The 24641-nt window shown below is 34.6% G+C and overlaps 1 protein-coding gene across 3 annotated transcripts in view; it reads right to left on the bottom strand.

Moving 5' to 3' along the window:
* Window positions 1–24641, bottom strand: part of COMMD10 (COMM domain containing 10) — a 165377-nt gene that overhangs the window by 135264 nt on the left and 5472 nt on the right. For all 3 annotated transcript variants that reach the window (XR_009518973.2, XR_009518974.1, XM_060008986.2), the window contains exons 3-5: window positions 19414–19524; window positions 17018–17173; window positions 446–556 (exon numbers count right to left, since the gene is read on the bottom strand). Coding sequence is in view for 1 of the 3 variants with exons in the window: in XM_060008986.2 (XP_059864969.1) it covers window positions 446–556; window positions 17018–17173; window positions 19414–19524 (378 nt within the window). In the remaining 2 variants the exon portion in view is untranslated. The remainder of the gene's footprint in view (window positions 1–445; window positions 557–17017; window positions 17174–19413; window positions 19525–24641) is intronic.

Raw genomic sequence — 24641 nt, forward strand, 5'->3', positions numbered from 1 at the left:
ACACACACAGACATACTATACATACACAAACAGAACTCAGGTCACCTTCATATTTCAGGCATTGGCTGGACAACATTATTCCCTCTGCCATATGTATGCAGCTTAAAACACAAAACACCCAGAAACATTCACAATTATCTAAAACATTAAAATCATAATTTTATATGACCACTACCAATTTTTTCCATTGCAGAATTTAAAAGACATTATAACATATTCTTGCAAGAAAAGTACCTTGTAAGACAACCTGTTTTTTCAAATAAATAACAAAGTGATATGTAAATCTGACATCAAAACTTGTCACAAAGATCTGTCATTTTGTTAATCTTTCATTTTAATTAAATTATGTTTAAACCTTCAATTCAAAGAACAAAGACCTTACTAACAATAAAGTACAAGACCTAGTAAACAAAATACATCCTTTCAATGGGATACACTTTCTTACCTTCGAATCCTCATTGCTCACTCCTAGCTGTAACACAGCTTGAGGAGATTTTAGTTTTGCTTGGGCAGAGTGAGCCATCTGAAGGTTAAGCTGCCATCCAACCGTCTCCAGCTACAAAAGACAAGCACAGATTGGAATCAGATGGTACAGAAGGAAGAAAACAGTCAACTTTAAGCAAATCTCCAATCAGCAGGAATGAACATGGATAGCCTGGACTCTGTGGAAAGTCAGTTCCAGGGCTCCTTTAACCTGCACACTCTGTACATTATCCCTTTGGGCTCATTAGATTGGCCACGTGCCATGCCTGTCAAATTCAACAGTAAAACTGGCCTTTAAATACACTCTGTTCTAAAAATAAAAGTTCTGAGACTAAGCGATGAACTACACTAAAGGAGTCAATGGTTTTTAAATAGTAAATTACTATTTTAAAACAGTATATTTTAGGGAATTCCCTGGCCGTCCAGTAGTTAGGACTCTGTGCTCTCACTGCCGAGGGCCAGAATTTGATCCCTCCCTGGTCACGGAACTAGGATCCCACAAGCCATGCGGTGCAGCCAAAAAAACAGAAACAAAAAACAGTATATTTTAAAGCCAATGGTTTTTAAATAGTTATAAATTTGAACCAGTAAATAGCATATACTGGTGATAAGTACTTTAATGACCTATTATCTTTCAAAACTCTTTGCAGTAAGTAGAACACGGTAGAACTTTTTTTTTTTTTAAAGGGAAATTGAAGTGCCCAGATGGTAAGAGGTTCACACATTTAGACACAGTTAGTGAGACTGGAATAGAGCCAGGCAAAGAATTGATATCTACTAGTGAGCAGGTGTTATCATGCTTTCCAAAGTATTCTAACTTACTATGGTTCCCAGTTATGACAGAAACTAATTAGAATACTTCCTTTGAATTTATTAATTAACAACAGCAAAATTGAATCAGGAAGGCAAAAACAGTAAAGACACACTAAAACAGCTTAAGTTTCAAAATATTAAGCAGCATAAATGTGGCTTTACTGAACAAGACAGATGATTGGTTTCTCCAACCTCAAAACTATGAAGTTTTAAATCTAATTTCCAATAAATCTAAGTATCAATATTTAGGGAAGTTTTGTGACATGTAATTGTCATATACCTCTGACAACATGACTCTAGTAATTGATTTAGTAAAACTACCTTAGCTACACTGGTAAGAATGGCAGCCTCACAACAATCTTTACTTAGCTGGAATACTAATTGCTAACTTGAAAGACTGTTCAACAGCTAGAATCACAGCAGTGACTCAAAGCCAAATTGGAAAGAGAGCAATGAAAGTATTATCTATTCGAGAGAGGATGTGATGAGAAAATAAAGATACAATTCTGTACTTTCTGGCACTGAACCTTTTAGAGTTTATGGGTAAAAAGGGGGAAGATGTTGCAGAGACATAATCCATAATACCACAAGTAAAAAAATCAATTTAATGGTACATGTTAAGGATCCATAATGTACTGATCTTTAACACTGATTACAGTAGTAACATAGTCTCTAATAGCAGCCCACTACTTTTTCAACAGTCCCATGCAATAGACCCTCCAATATAACAGGAAAGAACATGTCATAACTACTCTCATATATCCAAGCATTTTGATACACATCACCATCTTAATTGAAAAGCACCCTCTAGGTATTTGTATGGACCTGTAAGACACTGTTTTGATCTCATTTAACTAATCCTATCCCTGTCCTTTAAGCACTTAAGATAAATGACAAAGATAAATATTAAGTGAATAAATTAAAATATGGTCCCACTATGGTCAGGCCTTTGCATAAATTAATGTATGCTCAGTCACTGCACAGAGGTAGAATGGGAGAATTCAGATCACTGAACTTAAAGCTTATGCTTAACTTATGCATAACTTAACTTATGCATAACTAAAGTTATGCTTAAGTTATGCTTATGCTTAACTTATGCTTATGCTTAACTTATGCATAACTAAACTTATGCTTATGCTTAACTTATGCTTATGCTTAACTTATGCATAACTTAACTTATGCATAACTAAAGCTTATGCTTTAGTTCATGCTTACACTGTCACTCACTAGCTAGGTGACCCTGATAGTTAAGTCACAATCTTTCAAGGTCTCAATTTCCTCATAAAAAATGGAAATAAATCTACCTGAATTATCTACTTTTCTGAGTTACTGATAATATCAAATAAGAAAATGCATATTCAAATTGCTTTGGAAACTGCAAAGCATTATAAATATAAGGCATTTGGGTCGCCTAATTTTTCCTACAGTATCTTTTTTTAATAGTATGTTTTAAATAGAGTTGACACTCTATATCTATCTGCTGAATTGAAACAAATCAAAAAATACAAGGAAAGGTAAATTTTTAAAACCATCATAACTAAAAAGAGTTCGTTGGTTGATGTTCTTAAATTCTAGAGCCTTTTCTATTGAATTTTGTGATTTAAAAATATTTGTCCCGGGCTTCCCTGGTGGCGCAGTGGTTGAGAGTCCGCCTGCCGATGCAGGGGACACGGGTTCATGCCCCAGTCCGGGAAGATCCCACATGCTGCGAAGTGGCTGGGCCCGTGAGCCATGGCCGCTGAGCCTGCGCGTCCGGAGCCTGTGCTCCGCAACGGGAGAGGCCACAACAGTGAGAGGCCTGCGTACTGCAAAAAAAAAAAAAAAATTGTCCCATGCCCCCATGAAAGAGTAATTTTAAAAGTAAAAACAAAAAATTGCTAAACTCATATGTAGGTATATGCACATACACACACCCACTCATAAAATTTCATAGAAAAAGATCAGTATTCAGAAAACTTTCAGAGACAACAGCAATACTACTTGAGATAGGTACTCTTATTATCCCCATTCTAGAGATTAAATATGTAAAATGTAAACAACTGGTGCATAGGAGTAAAGAGTATATGAAGATTCCTTATGTTATTATTCCCACTTTGTTTGAAATTATATCAAAATCAAAAGTTACAGAAATTAAAAAAAAAAAGTTACAGAAATTGATTCAAGTAAAAATCATCCATGGATACTAAATTTAAGTGGAGAAAGTTTGATTTGAAATGAACGGTCACAAAGTTTCTGCCCACAATTCCTTTTTAGTTGCAAAAGAAGAAAATAATTATGCAGTTGAAAAAAAAAAGCAACATTTTAATCAAGAGATCAAAATTAACATCACCAAAAAGTAGCAAATGGACAGCAGGTGCCTCTAGAAATGATATCCTGCGAAGACCACAACATCATTTACATAACTTTCTAGCCAAAAATCATAACTAAATTTGATCATGAAGAAACGACAGAAAAAAACAGAGAAGCACATAAAACAAGTGGAAGGTACACTTGAAAAACATCAATGTCCTAAAAGACAAAGAAAAGCTGAAGAAAGAAGGAATTCCTTAAACTGCTTAGAACATATATTATTTTCTGGGTCTATAATAGGCACTGGTAATACAAATATGAATAAAACAAAGGCCCTTTGCCAAGGTGAAAATCTTACAGTATACTATTTAATTATTCCTCTGAGACTCCTAAGAAACAAATATGATAGTCATCAATATTTAATTACATAGGAAACAAAATCTAGCACAGAATTTTGACTTAAGTTAGCTAAACTACATTTGCTTCTACTTAAAAGAAAATTCTGTATAGTGTATATGAGGCATTTGTACATTAAAATACCAGGAACCATTTTAATATAATTTGTTTTGATATCTCATATTCAAATTTAAATCTGAGGGTGTTTATACCTTAACCAACATCTTAAGTTTAAATGTCATCAAAATAACATGAAACACAAGGAAAATGAGCCACTAATATTTTTAATGTTTTCCAACCCATGCCAAAACTGTTTACATGATAGTTCTTAGGCATCTCATTTACATTACTTATTACCTGACAATGTCACTAACATGTCAGTTCAAAATATAAGGACTTCATTCTCCCTCTAACTTCCACATAAAAAAACTCAGCATAAGCTTAAATTCTCGTAATTGCTTTGTAAACCACAGTTCTAAGCATATGCAAAATTAGTCAAAATTACAATAATATTAGCTCTTTTAAAATGAAAAAGAAAATGTAAAGTTAATCACCATACTTTAACTACTGGATCTCTCAAATAGTAGCCTCTGCTTGGATCATATCACATAGTAAGAAACACTTTTTTATGTTGCAAACTGATATACATATACAAAAGTGTCACAAAACAATTTTTACCCAGAGCAGTAATACAGAATCTCTACTATGTTTCACTTTTAAAATACTAATTCAGGGACTCCCCCAGTGGTCCAGTGGCTAAGATTCTGCGCTCCCAATTCAGGGGGCCCGGGTTTGATCCCTGGTCAGGGAACTAGATTCCACATGCTACAACTAAGAGTTCACATGCTGCAAATAAAAGATCTCACATGCCGCAACTAAGACCCAGTGCAGCCAAATAAATACTTTAAAAAATAAAATAAAATAAAAATTTAAACAATTTAAAAATTAAAAAAAATAATAAAATACTAATTCAAAACCCTCCAAATTGATTTCATTACCTACTAAGCCACTAATAGGTCAAGCTATCTATCTATAGTTAGAAAAAATACTGCTCAGAAATACTGAATGAGTTTTAGGAATTATGTGTATGGATATTCATGAAACAATTATTATTTATTATAATGTCATGAAAACACAAAGTAGAACTGTAACTGCTAAAAGAGAAAACAGTACCTATATTTTGTCGCTATAATCCATCATTCATTTTATAACTGGCAAATACTATAAGCAGAAATTCTGTATATATATGGCTTATTACACAAACTATACATTACTATTTACGCCTATGAAATATAAAACTTAGGAAGTTAACTAAACATTTAATACAAGAAGAGCATGAACCTACCTGTTTTTAAGGCTTAGCTAAACACTTGCTCTATAATTTCCTTGACCATTTCTCTTGACTTCAATGATTTCTTCGTATATAATCTACTGATTAATTATAGAAAATTCCCAACTTAAAAAAATTCTAGTTGGCTTATTCTTTGTTTTCTAAAATTATACATATAGAATAAAGCATGATATTAAGAACTTTTTCTAAATATTTCATACAGGGGAGAAGGGCATTTTTCAATTCAATGTAATCTGCTTAATAAGGTTAGCTTTTAGAAGCATTTCTCATTATAACCCTGTATCACCAAGAAAGGAATACCTGCTGGGAAAATCAATTCATGAATGTATAAGAGGTCATACTTATGATCCCTCAATTATGGCATGTGTATATGTATATAATGAAATCTTTAAAATAATAGATTCAGAGTAATTTTACATTTGTCTAAAATAGAGAAGTTTCCACTATTTCCATAATGTATAGAGATCTATTTTCTCAAGTAATATATGTATCTAAGGAGTTTGCCTAAGGACACAAGATGACAGCACCAATTTAGGAGTACATTTCATTGGAAACATTCTATATACCAGTGAACAATAAAGGCACTGATGATTATACCTCAAATTTTCACCTTTTTCCTTTGGAAAGAAAATGCTGTAGAAGAAATGAAGAAGGCATTTATAATCTGCTCAAATAGGTTCATTAATCAAATCAGCAAAAATTTAAACAGGCTGTCATTTGGAGGCCCTCCGGGAGATGCCAAATTTTATTCCCCATTTTTAAGCTGGCAGTGCCCTATTTATAAAATCAGATTCTAAAAAATCTATTTGTTTGGGACTTAGAACAAATCTGCAAATATAATAAAATTATAAATGGTGATTAAATTACCAAGTAATTTAACAGAAGGAATGCAAGTGGTTCCCTACTTTTGTCCTAACTAGAGGAATATCTAAAACTCAAAAAATAATAAATTCCAGTTCTAAATGGCTAAAAACAAATAATACCTTGGCATTAAGAAAAATCTTCAATTTCTGGCATTTTATATACGTGGTTTTCTTAACTATTATATACAATAGATATCAGCCTTAACTTACAAGCATATAATTTGAGAAAAAGCCTGTTGCTTTCAGGACACTAATGATTCCCATCTTTATGTAAATACCACAAATTGTATGCTGATGAAACTTACACTTATCAGTAGAATCAGACTTTCATCCTAGTCTTCTATCCATTTTTAAATAATAATGGCACAATGATATAAAGACTGGCCTATGCAAATGAAAAAACAAACAAACAAAAACAAGTTTACCATTAACTGAGATGAGAAAACTACAGGAACAGTTTCAAGAGGAATGATCCAAAGATCAGTTTAGTTTTTTAATGTTAAGCTTGAGATGCCTATTCTATATCCAATGAAACTATCAAGTAGGCTAGAGAAAAAATGTTTTATTAGAAAATAGTTTTTAAACCCAGAAGCCTAGATGTGATTGCCAGGGAAGTACAAAAGAAAAGAGAAGAGGATCAGGGACTGACTCCTGGCACAATACAAAATTTAGAGGTTGTAGAAATGAGAAGAAAGTAGCAAATATGACTGTCTAAAAGAAGCAGGCAGAAAGGAGAAAAACCAGAAGAGAACAGACCTGACTTTTGTACCGTCATAGATGCTGGGGACATAAAAATCAATAAACTTACAATCTCTGTCCCAAAAGCTCCAAGTCTAGTGATGAAGACAAACATACACAAAAGTAATTTTGATATAACACATACGTAGAAAATCCTAAGTAACTGCAAAAAAGCTACTAAAACTAATGACCAGTTTTAAGAAAGTTATGGCAAAAGGTTAATATGAAACATCAATAGTTTTCAATATACTAGAAAGAAACAATTGGAAAATGTCAAAAATGCAATTCCATTTTTAGTGGCAACCAAAATCATGCAAATACACAGTCTTAGTCTGTTCAGGCCACTAAAACAAAATACCACAGACTGCATAGCTTAGTAATAACAACATTTATCTCTCACAGTTGTGGAGATTGGAAGTCTGAGATAAGGGTGACAGCAAGGTTGAGCGAGGGCCCTCTTCCAGGCTGCAGACTTCTTGTATCCTCACATGGCAGAAGGAGGCAAAGGAGTTCTCTAGGGCCTCTTTATAAGGGTACTAATCCCATTCATTAGGGTTCTTTCCTTATTACCTAATCACCCCCTAAAGGTCCTACCTCCTAATATCATCACCATGGGGGTGAGGTTTCAACATACAAATCTTGAAGAGACACAAACATTCAGTCTATAGCATAAGAATAACAAAATTTGTGCAAATCCTGGTCACTGGAAAAACTACAAACATTACTGGAATAAATTAAAGAAGATATCAATAAATGGAGAGATATACCATGCTCATGAATTTAAAGATTCAATATTATTAAGATGTCAGTTCTTCCAGAAATGATCTATAGAATTTAGGACAATCTAATTAATTCCCCAGCAGGAATTTTTTAATAGAAACTGACAAGCTGATTCTAAAATTTAAATGGAAAGGCAAATGACCTAAAAGTGTCAAACCAATTTTTTTAAAGAGTTGGAGGAGCTATATTACCTAACTTGAAGAATATAAAACTACAGCAATAAAGACAATGTGGCACTGGCAAAGGATAGACATAAAGACCCATCAATTGACTTCTAACGAAGGTACCAAGGTAAATGATGCTGGAACAACTAGATATCTACATGGAAACAAAATAAAAAACAACCTCTACCTAACACCAAACACAAAAATGAACTCAAAATGGATCACAGACCTAAATGTAACTGCTAAAACCATCAAACTTCTAGAAGAAAACATAAAAGGAAATCTTTGTGATCTTAGGATAGGCAAAGATTTTAAAGAGAGCCATAAAAGTATGAACCACAAAAGAAAAAAATTATAAACTAGACTTCATCAAAATAAAAAATTCTGTTCTTCAAAAGTCACCATTAATAAAAAGGCAAGCCACGGACTAATAAAATATTCACAATACATATACCTGACAAAGGACTTGTATCCAAACTATATAAATAATTCTTACCAAAATAAGAAAATGAAATCTACCCCACTGTAAAGCAATTATACTCCAATAAAGATGTTAGAAGAAAAATAAATTAAAAAAAAAGAAATCTATATAAAAAGGGCAAAGATTGGAACAGATAATTCACAAAAGAAGATAAACAAATGGCCAACAAACACATAAAAAGATATTCAAAATCCTTATGTTCAACATCCTTATACCCATTAGAATGGCTAAAACTTTAAAGAATGGCAGCACCAAGTGTTGGCCAGGACATGAAGAAACTGCTGGTTGGAGTGTAAAATAGTACAACCACTTTGGAAAACTGTTTGGCAGCTTCTCATATAGTTAAATATACACTGACCCTACAACCCAGTCAATCCACCCCTAAGAAATTACTCAAGAGAAATAAAAATATATGTCATTAAAAAGATGTGTACATGAATGTTAACAGATTTATTCAAAATAGCCCAAAGCTGGAAAGAGCCCCATTATCCATCAACAAGTGAATGGATAAACTGTGACACATCCGTATGACAGAACACCACCCTGCAATAAAAAAGAATACCAACCCACAATGAAAAGGAGCAAACCATTGATACATTGATACAACATTGATACATTGATACAACCATTGATACATTGATACATTGATACAACAACACAGATGAACCTCAAAATCATACTCAGTGGAAGAAGCCAGAGGAAAGTACATGTGTATAATTCCATTTATATAAAATCCTACTAAACACAATCTATAGTGACACAAAGCAGATCAGTGGTTTCCTGCAGCCAGGGTTTAGGGAGGAAAGAACTGCCAGGGGGCATGAGGAAACTTTTTAGCACGATGAAAATGCTCTGTATTTTAATTATGACCATGATCTCACAGAAATAATGCTATCAAAATTCACCAAATAGTACAATTAAAAGGATACAGATTACACTATGTAAATTATAATTTAATAATGCTATTTTTTAAAAGATACAATATATTAAAGGCCGTAACAGAGGAATGTATAGGTGCGATGAGAGAACATTTTCAATCTCTTTGCCATCCTCTAGTCATGGGCAAGAACAGGAGGCAGTAAGCCTCAAAGGAACAAGCCACACTACTACTTGCCTCCCAGAGAAAGAATTCTATACTGTGACATCTTTAAGTATACGAAGACAAGGTCAGGATCTCAGAGATGACTATTATGCAATACAGTATCCACATTACAAGAGGTATAAATGCTTTATTACAAATATCACAACTTAGGGATACTCTCTAACCTATACCCTCAAGTTTAGATGCCACAAAAGTCAACCTAGTGTCATTGCTAGGGTGGCATGAAACTTAAAATTATACTCCTTGACCCACAGACTTGGCCAAAATACCTAATTGGTCTTCCTATCCAAGTTATAAAGTGATGAGGGAAAACATCAATGAATCATCATTCAGACTGCTTGCCACCTCTGCATACCATGAATATATGAAGACCATAGTACAAGTTTACTGACACCGAAATGTCATTCAGCTAATGCTCTCACAGTTGACAACACTCTGAAAAAGCACATCAATTCTATTTAGCAAGTGCACATCTTTGACTACTATGACATAAGAGTGATTTTGCTAACAGCACAGTTCTTTGGCATTAGTAAAATCTTAATTTAATTTGTTAATGGTCTGGTTTTAGTCAATCATTTATAAAGCAGAGAATACATTTCTACTTCAAATTAGACTGATTAAGGGTCTCTTAGATCTAAAGTTCTTTAAATTGATTGCTGCATCAACAGCTAATGACATCATCTTTTTTCCCCTGGAGAATTTCCATTTCAAGCTAAAGCAATTCTTATTATACATATTCCCACTTTTAAAGAGGAAAAATGTAAATGACTGAATCTAGTATTCCAGCAAAACTCAAGAGTCATGAAATAAATGAACCACAAAAGGCTTAAAGTACAACCAAAATGAAAACACAAAAGAACACTAAGAAATACAAAATATAATCCATACCCTCCTCTCTTTACTTTTCTAACACCAATAAACACAAATATCCCTCTTTATAAGAAAACCCTATAAACTGAACCTCAAAGTAGCACAATTAGTAAAGCAGGAATATTGTGCATTTATTTAATCAACAACTATTTTTTGAGAACCCACTATCTACCAAGGGCCATTTAAAGTAGTGAAAATACAGTAGTGAACAAAACAGACAAAAATTCCTGCCCTTGTGGAGTTTATAGTTTAGTAGTAGAGACAATTTAAAAAAATGAACACGTAGAATATATAGAAGGTCAGATAAGAATAATGAGTATTATAGAAAAAAACGAAGTAAGAATGTACCATAGAGGTGGAAGCACTTTTCACTATGATGATTACAGCAAGGCTCACTGATAAGTGTGATATTTGCGCAAAGAGCTGAAAAAGATAGGAAGCCAACCACATGAACATCCAAGAGTTTCTGAGGTAAAGAGAATAGAATTCTCCAAAGTGAGCCAGGTGGAGGTCAACAAGATAGTGGACCAAAAGGGGTTACTGATCATGTAGGGTCTTAAAGGCAATTTTAAGAACTTTGACTTCCATTGTAAACAACACGGTAAGACTTGGTGGATCTGGAGCAGAGCAAAGACAGAATAAGACTTACAATTTAAAAGAAGCACTTTTAGAGTTCCTAATCTGATAATGGTAGGAAGGAGTTTATATCACATCAACTTCCCTTGCAAATAAAAAGTATAACTTCTAGGGCTTCCCTGGTGGTGCAGTGGTTGAGAGTCCGCCTGCCAATGCAGGGGACACAGGTTCGTGTCCCGGTCCGGGAAGATCCCACATGCCGTGGAGCAGCTGTGCCCGTGAGCCATGGCCGCTGAGCCTGTGCGTCCGGAGCCTGTGCTCCGCAACGGGAGAGGCCACAGCAGTGAGAGGCCCATGTACCACCAAAAAAAAAAAAAAAAAAAGTATAACTTCTAAAGAAAATATTTTAAAAACAGTGATTTGAAGGCATTGGAGAATGACTAAAAGCAGAAAGAAGTTAAAGTGAAGGGATCCACACAAGGTGACAGATTCACAATTATATGACTCTTTACATTTATATGACTTTTTCCCAATCCGTGCAGCATGGACTGGCTAAAACTCAAATACAAAGCCTCAGATTTGGCTTAAGGGGTCAGCAACCCCATTGCTAGACATTTACTCAAGGGAAATAAAAACATATGTCCACAAAAAGACTTGTACACAAATGTCAAAGAGCAGTCTTATTCCTAATAGCCAGAAACTGGAAACAACCCAAAAGTCTATCAAGAGGACTACAGATAAACAAACTGTGTTATTTTCATACAAGGAAATATTACTCAGCAACAAAAGAACTGCTGATACAAGTAACAACATGAATGCATCCAAAAAAACATTATGTTGAGAGACAGTAGACAGACACTTATTTGAGTTCATTTATATTAACTCTACGAACAGAAAAAAAACAACTTACAGTGATGGAAATTTGAGTATGAAGGTGGAGGGAATTAAAACTGGGCACTTTCCAGGTGATGAAAATTTTCTCTATTTTGTTAAGGAGAATGATTAAAAGGGTATATATAATTTCTGAAATTCATCAAACTGAACACACTTAAAATCTCTGCATTTTCTGCAGGTAGATTATATTTCAATAAAAAAACAGTAAATGAATATAGCAGCATTTAAATCTCACAAACATTTACGTTCAGTCAATTCCAGCATATGGAAAAACCATGGCTTTCACTTCATTCTTAACATGCCAACAACTAACGCAACAAATGAGGCAGAAACTTGACTTGCATATGGATATAATTATAACAAAATACCTTTCCTATAAATGCAGATGATAATGTTAAGAAGCGTTTAAATCTTGAAAAAGCACTCAGATATGTATTCATAGTTACGTATTTAGATTTAGCTATATGAAGTATGTTTTTTCTGTTCTCTTTTTAATAAAGCCATTCATCCATCCTTAGAATTCCAAAAGAAATGAAATAAGAATATAAAAGAAAATAATAAAACAAAAGAATACACTAAGTTTTAAAAATGTCAAATCTAAATTTCTTACATTACATATAAAAGACAGATATTTAACAATTAATGAAGCAAACAATTAGTTGTTACACTTAACAATAAAGTAAATCTTATTATAATGGCTTAAAGAGGATTTTTTTAAAAGACTGTTTAGGAACATTATTATCTTAAGAACGTTAGCCATCCTTTTTTTTTTTTTTTTTTCGGTACACGGGCCTCTCACTGTTGTGGCCTCTCCCGTTGCGGAGCACAGGCTCCAGACATGCAGGCTCAGCGGCCATGGCTCACGGGCGCAGCCGCTCCACGGCATGTGGGATCTTCCCAGACCGGGGCACGAACCCGTGTCCCCTGCATCGGCAGGCGGACTCTCAACCACTGCGACACCAGGGAAGCCCTAGCCATCCATTTTAAATGTAGGTTTCTCAAGAACATATGAGACATGATGAATTTTCACTACATAATGAAATAATAAATTTGCTATGTAACTGGTAAAATTAAGAACACTCTTAACAGGACGAAATCACAATACACACATTTTGAGCATTCAAAACAAATACAACTGTCAAATTTATCCTTAAAATCTTCCTAACAAACATACAAGTACATTTTAAGAAAAGGAATCAGTACAGGAATCAGTAGCCTTTAAAGAGCAGGCTACTCAGAGTGCTAAAAATATGCCTTATGTATATTTCTCATAATCATATCTGTTACTGAGGAATAGGGTGAACTTCAAATGTAAAAATGTCTTAGAAAAAATATCATATAAAAAAACACAATTCTTTTCCTTAAGGTCTCAGAAAAAAAGAGATGTATCAATATGTCAGTAATATTTAACATATAAGTTTTTACATTTTGTATAGCAGGAATATACATAAAGGAACTCTAACCAGAATTTTAGGAGTAAAATTAAACATAGTATTCAAGTTCTGTCTGAAAGGGTATTCATAATTTAATAAATGTTGTAACCACACAGGCATTTTAACAAAAATCAAACAGAAAATCCTGTTAGAAGGACACTGCTAACATAGTCAACACTGATAAAAGAGGGAAGACTACCAATTCTAATAAGCAGTGGTAACATTTCAGTGTCCAAAGAGGTTAAGATAAAAAAAAAAAAAAAAAAGTGAGACAGGATAAAATTTTTAAATCCCTTCAATCATATCCTGTAAAAAGCTATCCAATCAATTTTCAATCTGCCTCTCACTTATTAGATTTAAATAACAGAAGATGAAAAGAGGTGTTTTTAAAAACTGAATTAAAAATAAGTTCCTTTTGATTTTTTAACTTGTTATTTAACTGAATCTGACTCTCTTTAAATTCAGAATTACACAGATGTTCCACTGCAAGCACCACACAGTTTATGTTAACCTCTAAATGACTATAAAACAGTCTTTGCAAATACAACTTTTGTTCATTATATAATAAATCACTGCCATATATTTCTGTTACAATTTAAATGACATGATCTATTTTCATCCACAGCTATTTTAGTCACCATATCTTAACAGTCAACAGGGCAAAAAGGAAGATAACATTATAGTTGTCAGAGGTACCATGACATAAAAGGCTCAATTAAGAGAGAGACCAATCTCGGACTTCCCTGGTGGTGCAGCGGTTGAGAATCCGCCTGCCAATGCAGGGGACACAGGTTTGAGCCCTGGTCTGGGAAGATCCCACATGCCACGGAGCAACTAAAGTCCATGTGCCACAACTACTGAGCCTGCGCTCTAGAGCCTGTGTGCCACAACTACTGAGCCTGCATGCCACAACTACTGAAGCCCATGCACCTAGATCCTGTGCTCTGCAACGAGAAGCCACCGCAATGAGAAGCCCACGCACCGCAACAAAGAGTAGCCCCCGCTCACCACAACTAGAGAAAGCCTGCACGTAGCAACGAAGACCCAATGCAGCCAAAAATAAATAAATAAAATTAAAAAAAAAAAAGAGAGAGAGCCCAATCTGATTCCCACCTCACCTTCACCATGGACCACTTGGGTTAACACGGTAAAGGTACACTTTCGAAAGTTTTATTTCTTTTTCAAAGATATAAAACACACATATACACACACAAACTATGTAAACTACCCTGCATAAAGCCTGACACAGAAAAATTTTGCTGCTAACATTTAGGTGGTAGTAGAGCACAGTGGCTTAGGAGTGTAACTACTTTGTTAAATCCCAACTCTACCACTTATTTAGCTGCGTGACCATGGACCAATTATTTAATCTCTCTAATCCTCAGTTTAATTTTAAATATAAACTAGAACTATTAATGGATCTTACAAGATATAATGCACTGAGTAGAGTTTTTGGTCCACTGTAAACATAAGAAATGTTTGATATTATTATATGATCTTAATTAGCATTTAAGGTATTAAAAAATGTATTAGCTACCCTCTCATATACTCTGTATTGGCAAAAGATAATTTCCTACATTCTCAAGGGACCAGTGTCATAGGGACCAATTAATCATATCCAACTACTTTTTTGCATATTTTATATAACAACTGATCAAACTACTTCTTAAACAGAAGTTAATGTAATACAACATAAGGAAGAAATATTACTTTTTAAAAAAATTTTTTTTATTTATTTTATTTTTGGCTGCGTTGGGTCCTCACCACGACGCGCGGGCTTTCTCTAGTTGTGGCGAGTGGGGACTACTCTTCGTTGTGGTGCATGGGCTTCTCATTGCAGTGGCTTCTCTTGTTGCGGAGCACGGATTCTAGGCACACAGGCTTCAGTAGTTGTGGCATGTAGGCTCAGTAGTTGTGGCTCGCAGGCTCAGTAGTTGTGGTACACGGGCCTAGCTGCTCTGCGGCATGTGGGATCTTCCCAGACCAGGGCTTGAACTCGGGTCCCCTGCATTGGCAGGCAGACTCTTAACCACTGCGCTACCAGGGAAGCCCCAGAAATATTACTTTTAAAAAAGCAACAAACTATCAGCCAGAAAACAATAAAAAATGACTTACTATCAGAGGTGAAAAAAGAAATATTTTTAACTATACAAGTATACTGTACTTATATAAATGCAAGAAAAAAAACAGAAGAAAATTATATAAATATAAAAAATAGGCAAATATTCAAAGACAAGTAGAGATTTTTTTTTTTAATGGCAATGGTTAAAAAAATTTTAGGGATAAAAAATGGAAAACAAAATCTGTACAGGGTACAGGAAAAAGCAGAAATTAAAATGAAAAATGAAACTGTGATGTGGAGGACACTTGAGAGCTCTTAGAATGTACAGTTTAAAAGAAAAAGAGAGAAATGAAAACAATACCAGGGCATTTTCTAAAAACCCATACCTAGCATCTTTTTGTTTCTACTTTATACATTAGATCCCCAGAATTTATTCATCTTATAACTGGAAATTTGTATTCTTTGAACAACATTGCCTCCATTTCCCTACCCCAGCCCCAGTCCCTGGTAACCACCATCCTACTCTCTTTTTAATTTTTTTTGCCGTACCACCCAGCATGCAGGATCTTACTTCCCTGACCAGGGATTGAACCTGTTCCCCTGCCGTGGAAGCGAGGAGTCTTAACCACTGGACTACCAGGGAAGTCCCCAGCATCTTACTTAATGATGAGAGACTGAATGCTTCCTCTCTAAAACTGGGAACAAAGCATGATGTTCAAACTTACCTATCTTATTCAACATCATATTATAAGTCCTAGTCAGTACAGTAAGGCAGGAAAAACAAAAGGTGAACAAACTGAAAAGGAAGAAATAAAACTATCTCTATATGCATGAACAATCTGACTTTCTACAAAGAAAATCACAAGGAAAACCACCAAAAAAACTGCTATAACTAATTTGTGAGTTTACCAAGGTCTTGAATACAATATCAATATATAAAAATCAATTGTGTTTCTATATACTAGCAGTAAACAACTAGAAACCAAAATTTTAAAACCAGTACCATTTACAACAACTACAAAAAAAAAACTTAGGTTAAGATACAAAACCAAAGGCAGTATCAATAAAAGAAAAAAATGATAAATCAAACTTGATCAGATTTTAAAGGTTTTACTTTGCAAAAGACACTGTTAGAAACTAAAAAGGAAAGCTACAGACTAAGAGAAAATATCTGCAAATCATATATCTGACAAAGGACTCAAAAGATTCACAAAACTCAACAGAAAGAAAACAAACACCTTCTACAAATTGTAACAACCAAAAACACAAGAACAAAAACAAAACCCATGCATTTCTGTATGCTGGGATTTACACTTGTAATTGTCCTTTATATTTATATTACTATAATTATCTGTCACAGTGTGGAAATACAGTTAGACAAAAGATCTGAACAGACACTTCACAAAAGGAGACATATGGATGGCAAGTAACTACATAAAAAGATAATCATCATAATCTGTTATTAGGGAAATATAAATTCAAAACACAAGATATCATTACAAAACCTAAAAGAATAGCTTTAATACAGACAACTGACAATACCAAGAGCTGACAAGGATTTGGAACTACTGGGACGCTAATATAATGCTGGTGAAAATGCAAAATAACACCAATCACAAATATTTCCAGAAAATAGAAAGAGGAGAGCGGAACTTTTCAGATATAATAATTTATGCCATACATACACATTGAAAAATATCTTTTGAGTAGTATATACTATACCTTGTGGGGTGCAAGAATCCTCTGCCTGAATTTTTCAATTGTTTCTTGGCCCATAGAAGACCAAGCACTGACAAATGCTTCTGCTTTGTCTTGTCTAAGATGAATGTTCTCTAACTGCTGCTGCAAAGCTGCTGGCTTCACGTTGTAATATACTGCCTATTAAAGAGGAAAAAAAAATTATATATATCCCTACTGTTCATACAGAGACCTTGAACTGTAATCAAATACAACATTATTTTAAATGATTTAAATTTTAAAAATTTCCTATTTCTGCTGCAGAAATTTTTTTATTTTACAAATAATAATATACTCAACCAAGGGCTGGAAGATTCAGAATTAAATGGCCTAAATTATTCAAGCTAAACTGCTTCATTTTTGCCTGTGGTTTAAGTAATACTAAATCCACTTAAGAGAAAAACTTCTTTGCTTTGGCTATGTAAATGGTATCCTAATTAAAAGTTCATTTCCTTATTTCATTTCATTATTTCAAATAAGTACACAGTGGTTTTGTTTCCCAACTATCAAAATTTTTCCAAGAAACACTTTCTCAAAACCACGTTCATCTACCAACTTCCTAGGTAATATATGATAAAAAACTGAAAACTTTTTTACGGTGATACCTGTTGTTTTTTACATTATTCTGAAAAAACTTCCTCATAAACCCCAGGCTGCTCTGCCCTATTCAGTTATCCTTTTCTTCTACTGAAGGTTCACCAAGGATAAGAACCATAATCAACTTTATGATCTGTAACCTGTATAAGGCTGCATGTAGTAGGTGCCTAGCAGCTTGTCCTCCTAACGGTATCTATTCACTAGAATGCCCAGAAAGCTACAGTATTGTTTATTGTGAAATAAACTTTTACTTCACAAGTATTCTACTTAATCAAACAACAGGAATTTATTAAGAATCTATTTTTATAGACACTACGGAGAACAGTATGGCGGTTCCTTAAAAAACTAAAAATAGAACCATATGACCCAGCAATCCCACTACTGGGCATATACCCTAAGAAAACCATAATTCAAAAAGAGTCATGTACCACAATGTTCATTGCAGCACTATTTACAACAGCCAGGACATGGAAGCAACCTAAGTGTCCATTGACCAATGAATGGATAAAGAAGATGTGGCACATATATACAACAGAATATTACTCAGCCATAAAAAGAAACAAAATTGAGTCATTTGTAGTGAGGTGGATGGACCTAGAGTCTGTCATACAGAGTGAAGTAAGTCAAAAAGAGAAAAACAAATACTGTATGCTAACCCATATATATGGAATCTAAAAAAAAAAGGTTCTAATGAACCTAGGGGCAGGACAGGAATAAAGATGCAGACATAGAGAATGGACTTAAGGACACGGGGAGGGGGAAGGGTAAGCTGGGACGAAGTGAGAGAGTAACATTGACATATATACACTACCAAGTGTAAAATAGCTAGTGGGAAGCAGCTGCATAGCACAGGGAGATCAGCTCAGTGCTTTGTGACCACCTAGAGGGGTGGGATAGGGAGGGTGGGAGGGAAACACAAGAGGGAGGGGATATGGGGATGTATGTATACGTATAGCTGATTCACTTTGTTATACAGCAGAAACTAACCCAACATTGTAAAGCAATTACACTCCAATAAAGATGTTAAAAAAAAATTATTTTTAGCCCAGCAATGTGCTACATTTACATAAGATGCACAGAAAATGTGATCCTGGCCCCATACAAATTCAAAACCTAGTGAAGGAGACACAACTGACATACATGAAATAATGAAAAGACTAACAATGTGCTCTACCATGATGAGCCAAGCATAAAAGGAATCCAAATAAGGGGAGGACTGCAAATATAAGGGGTCAAGGCTGCAGTGGGAGGAGATGTGATTTTAACAGAACAATGAACTTGAACAATGAACTGAATTTAGATGTAAAGAAGGGATGCAGAAGAACAGCTCAGTAGGAAGAAATAGTATGACAAAAGGTCCTTTGACAAATATTTCTTTTCTAAATGTTTTATCAACCTAGTCAAATAGATCCTCCAAAATCATTTATTAAATTTCTTAAATAAAATGTGTTCATTTTTCCAAATTTTTTTTCCAAATTATTATACCAAGTAACAATAAATTTGAATCTTTTTTAACTGTCTCAAGTCAACGAAGTCTTGATTCATACTGTCAAATACTTTACTCACGCTGCTCAACACTAAGACTGTTTTAGTAGAACGCAATACCATGGAAAAAAAATCACACATTCAAAATTTTTTTACTACATCAAAATTTTTTGATAAAACATATTCACAGCTTCCATCTGTATACTTGAGAAAAATAAGATAAAATGTTATAGATATCACAGCAATGCAAACATGTAGTAAACAAACCATGGTTAGGAAATTTGGGGCAATAAAAATACCTGTTCTAAAATAAAAGATATTGTTTCAAGAACTAGGTGAAGATCTTGTCTCTCCAGAGAAAATGCAGCTTGAAGTTTTTCTTCCTCTTCTTCACTGAAACTATTCTCAGCCTACAACACAGAAAGCAATCTATTAGCATACACTCGGGTATTCAAAACTCAGATACTCAACAGAAGATTCATTTATTCATATGACAATGAGAACTTGAAAGAAAGAAAGTAAATCCATCCTAGAAAGAAACTGATGTGTCTCTAAATTTCAATATCTTAAAATCATAGTACAGTTCATTACCTGGCTCTTGGCAAATAAATTTCATTTAAAAAACCCAGTATTTTCAATTCTATGATGTATAGGAGGTGGAAAATAATGGTAAATAACATAAACGATGGACATTTAACATATACACTAATATGTATAAAATGGATAACTAAAAAGAACCTGCTGTATAAAAAAATTTTTTTTAAAAATGGATATTTAGAAAAAACAATACTACAAGGTAAAACCCCAAAATGTTAACAATAATTAATAGTAATCTCCATCTTTACTCACAACATTATAATCAACTATATTCCAGTATCAAATAAAAATTGAGACAGAAAATTTAAAAAACATTGGGGGGGGGGACACCTTCTCTGCAATAATACTATCCAATTATAATGGGCCCCAGCAACTCTTCTAAGAGCCCAGAGCAAAATCTCCATTTAAGAGAACAGCATTTTAAGGCAGAAAATACCTGGGGCTCCTTTCCTTTGGTAGCTCTTTCCTCCCCCCAACTCACCCCAAAACCTCTGCCAGTATATGACCTTACCTAGCCCTAAGCCCCTGTAGGCATTTAATAAGAGGGAGCCTACCCTGGAAGCATTAAACAGATAAAAACCGTTAACCTTGGGAACCTTTATCTACATCCTCCATTACCTAGCACCAGGATTCCCATCAGATAGAGAGGTGGCAACTAGTTTAACCCTTAGGATTATTTTATTAAAAGTCAATGGGTTGTGGCATGCAGCAAAAGCAATTCTTAAAGGGAAATTTACAGTGATACAGGCTTTAAGAAACAAAAAAAATCTCAAACAATCTAACCCACCACCTAAAAGAATTAGAAAAAGTAAAACAAAACCTAAATTCAGAAGAAGGAGCTAATAAAGGTCAGAGAGGAAATAAATAAAATAGAGATGAAAAAAACAATAGGAAAAAAAAATCAATAAAACCAAGAGCTGATTCTTTGAAAGGGTAAACAAAATTGACAAACCTCTGGCCAGGCTCACTAAGAAGAAAAGAGAGAAGACCCAAATAAAATAAGAAATGAAAGAGGAGAAATCACAACTGATACTGCAGAAGTACAAAAAAAATATATATATATATATATATAAATATATATATATACACACACACACACACATATATATATATATTTACTGAGTACTTATTATGTGCTACTTATTATAGCTACATATTTACTGAGTACTTATTATGTGCTACATAGATAGTACTTATTATGTGCTACAAAAATATATATATATACACACACACACACACATATATATATATATATTTACTGAGTACTTATTATGTCCTCAGGAGTACTATCGTCTAGTTAGAAAGACAAATTAAAAACAAATAATTGTTCCAATAACTTCCCTTTTTAATGAGTTTTGCAAAAGTATGGATTATTATAAGAGCATATATAAAGCAAGAAATTAAGTCTTTTTGATAATTTTACTATTTTCTAAAACTTACACATTACACACATTACTTTTATAAGCAATATATGAAAGAAAGAAGTTAGCCATCTGAGTATAAGTTCCAGCTACTCTCCTTTCTTTCATTTCCAAAATAATCTCCTTGATCTAAAGACTGGTTTTTCAAGTATGAAAAATATACACTATTAGAACTGCTTTCAAATAAAAATACTTTATCCACACATACCAAAAACAACTTTCCCTGCTGCTGCCTCTCCCCAACAGCTACAAGGAGAAGTTTCAGAAGTCCATGCCTTCCTTAACAGCTTAGGATGAGGTACAACTTTACAATTGCTCAAGTGAAGCAGCATTAGAACTCTTAAGCTGGCATATTTTTGGTTTGGGGAGGCTAGTCACCAGAACTCCCAGTATCTACTACCTGTTTTATGACTGAGAAAAGCATGAACCCTATTTGGCCAAAATGCCAATCACTTACCTCAAGAGCAATGTTTTGATTTTAAAGTTCCAGAATTTCTGTGATTACCATACACCTTCTTGAAATAATGACCTACAGTACCAGACTTTATCAATATGAGGAAGAGAATAACAGTATTACTCATGTACAATCAATGAACCACATGTTGCATTAAATTCAATGGATATGTACAATTTAACTTCCAAGTTTGTCAATCTGATTCCTTTAAATATACACCAAATGAGATATTTTGACAAAATAAAAATAGTGATTGAGCACGTAGAAAAATAAACTTCAGTGTCCTCAATATGTACAAGAAAATGAGACTTTTTTTTAAGATTTTTTTTTTTTGATGTGGACCATTTTTAAAGTCTTTATTGAATTTGTTACAATACTGCTTCTGCTTTATGTTTTGGTTTTTTGGCCACGAGGCATGTGGGATCCTGGCTCCCCGACCAGGGATCAAACCCACTTCCCCTGCATTGGAAGGCAGATTCTTAACCACTGGACCGCCAGGGAAGTCCCGAGACATTTTTAAAAAGAGCAAGAAAAGGGACATTCTCAAGATCTTCAAGGACATCATATTAATAAAGTGCTTTGGAGTGAAGGGGGACAAGGGAACATGTATCGCCCCCCATCCACTGGTACATGAAACGTGCACCCTTAAAATAAGGTGGCGCTTAAAATATGTGAGCAGAACAACAAATGGAGAATAAAATACAGCCATGAAACAAAGTTCCAAATCCATAGTCAATATCTTGCTCCAGCAACGACCCTGGGTAGATCAATATTAAATGTAAGTCACTCTATTTGCTTCCAGACAGAAGCAGGTTAACTTCTTCCTAGGTACCAAAAGTAACCCACACATACTTGGGTGTTGAAGAGAAAGTAAAGGAGATATATTCGTTTTTACCCTCTCAGTGGGAGAAATTTAAGGCCCACGTTTATAAAATTAGAGAGCAAGTGTCCAAGAAACAAATTTTGGGGGTTCTTTTGTGGTACGCAGGCCTCTCACTGTTGTGGCCTCTCCCGTTGCGGAGCACAGGCTCCGGACACGCAGGCTGAGCGGCCATGGCTCACAGGCCCAGCCGCTCCGTGGCATGTGGGATCTTCCCGGACCGGGGCACGAACCTGTGTCCCCTGCATTGGCAGGCGGACCCTCAATCACTGTGCCACCAGGGAAGCCCAAAACTTAAATTTTAAATGGAAAATGGATGTTAATTTTTTCTATATATTTAAAAAGCATATGCCATAGACATATATACACAGGCAGAAAGGAAAAACAGTATTTAAAAAGAATAACTGCTGTATGACTTGACATGGAAAGATCTTTGATACAAGTGATAAGTGAAAAAGGTAAACAGTATAATGCCACTTATGAACGCATTTATATAAAAACCAAAAATTTCTATTTATAGATGTGTGCACATGTTTGCACATCTGTATTTATTAATACTTGAAAAAAAGACCTGGAAAGATGAAAACCAAAGCGACAACAAAGACTCCTTCTAGGGAGGTGTGGTGGTTTTATCATATCTGCAAATTCTTTTAACACTCCTCTGTTCAAAAGATGGAGCCTAATTTCGTCTCCCCTGAATATGAGCCAGACTTACTGACTTACTTCTAACCAGAAGAACATAGTAAAAGGGAAGGTATGTGATATCCAAGCCTAGGTCATGAAAAGGACAGCACCTCCCTCTCTTGGACCACTCATTCTGGAAGAAGACAACTTCCGTGTCAGGAGCAAAGGCCCATGTGACAAGGAACTAACTGGTGCCACCATGTAGCCATGTTAGACGGAAATCCTCTACCCCAGTCAAAGCTTCAGGTACCAGCTGCCCCAACCAACACCTGAGAGCAGTTTCATGAGAACCCCAAGCCAGGACCACCCAGCCAAGCCAAATTCCTGCTTACAGGAAGGGTGAGAGATGATAAATGCTTATTGTTGGTTTAATCGGCTAAATTTGGGGGAAATTTGCAATTCAGCAATAGATAACTCACACAGGAGAGAATCAAGATGGAGGAAGGGGCAAGAGTTAGCCAAGGGGGGCGTTTCAGTTCGTCCATGTTGTTTAAATGTCTTAAAACAAAAACTTCCTCATAAACTATTTGTGAAATTTAAAATGTAACTGAAACACTTCACTTATGCACTCTATTTTGAACTTTAAGGGCACAAAAAAATAACAAATCAAAAATCCATTCTTCCAACTTTTTCTTTTTTTGAAGAATTTATTTTCTTAACATGCACGATGAGTGAACTCATCTTAATTCCACATATAGTTGAAATCAGGTCACATTCCTCAGAAAGTTATACGGATCTTCTATTCTATGAAGACAGTATACTATCTAAATAATTATGAAGGCAATTAGGTTTTAAAAACTCCGAGCACGGCTTTAGAGACAAGAGAGGCCTGTGGTCCAGAATCCAAGCTCTGACTCACATACACAGGCATACACACACACCAACACCACAATGGAAGAACACTTGGTCCTAGTAGTCTGCATATGCCATAATTTAAAATGTATGTATATATCATTTTAACCTAATAAACTAAGTTGTAAGAAGCCCTCCAGCTTATATTAAGTACAAAATAAATGCATTTTCAGAGATAAGCTACTCTTTTCTTTTTTTGTCCACATAGGTGAGGCCAATTCTTCTTTGAACAGGACCGTGCTGCACATCGTTAGGACATTTAAAGTCCCAGGGCATTAAATGCCAGCAACACCCTCCATACACTGTAACAACAACAACAACAAAATCCTCAGGCATTTCTGTATGCTGGGGTTTACATCTGTGACTGTCCTTTATATTAATATAATGAGACTTCTCTATCTGTCATAATGAGGAAATATGGTGGTACCCCCAAGTCAATCTATCAAATAAAAGAACTTTTATTTTAAACTTTTAAAAGCAATCTTTCTGAAATGTATGGCACCGATTCTAGACTTCTGTAAACAAAGTATACTGGATTACACTAGATTCTTGCAATGAGTCAGATCATAATTACGAGCATCCAAGTTCCGTGCTGCAGTTAGTTTCCTAAAGAACTGCTAAGATACACTGATGATTTTT

This window comes from Delphinus delphis, chromosome 3, assembly GCF_949987515.2.
Source record: "Delphinus delphis chromosome 3, mDelDel1.2, whole genome shotgun sequence".
Taxonomy (NCBI): domain Eukaryota; kingdom Metazoa; phylum Chordata; class Mammalia; order Artiodactyla; family Delphinidae; genus Delphinus; species Delphinus delphis.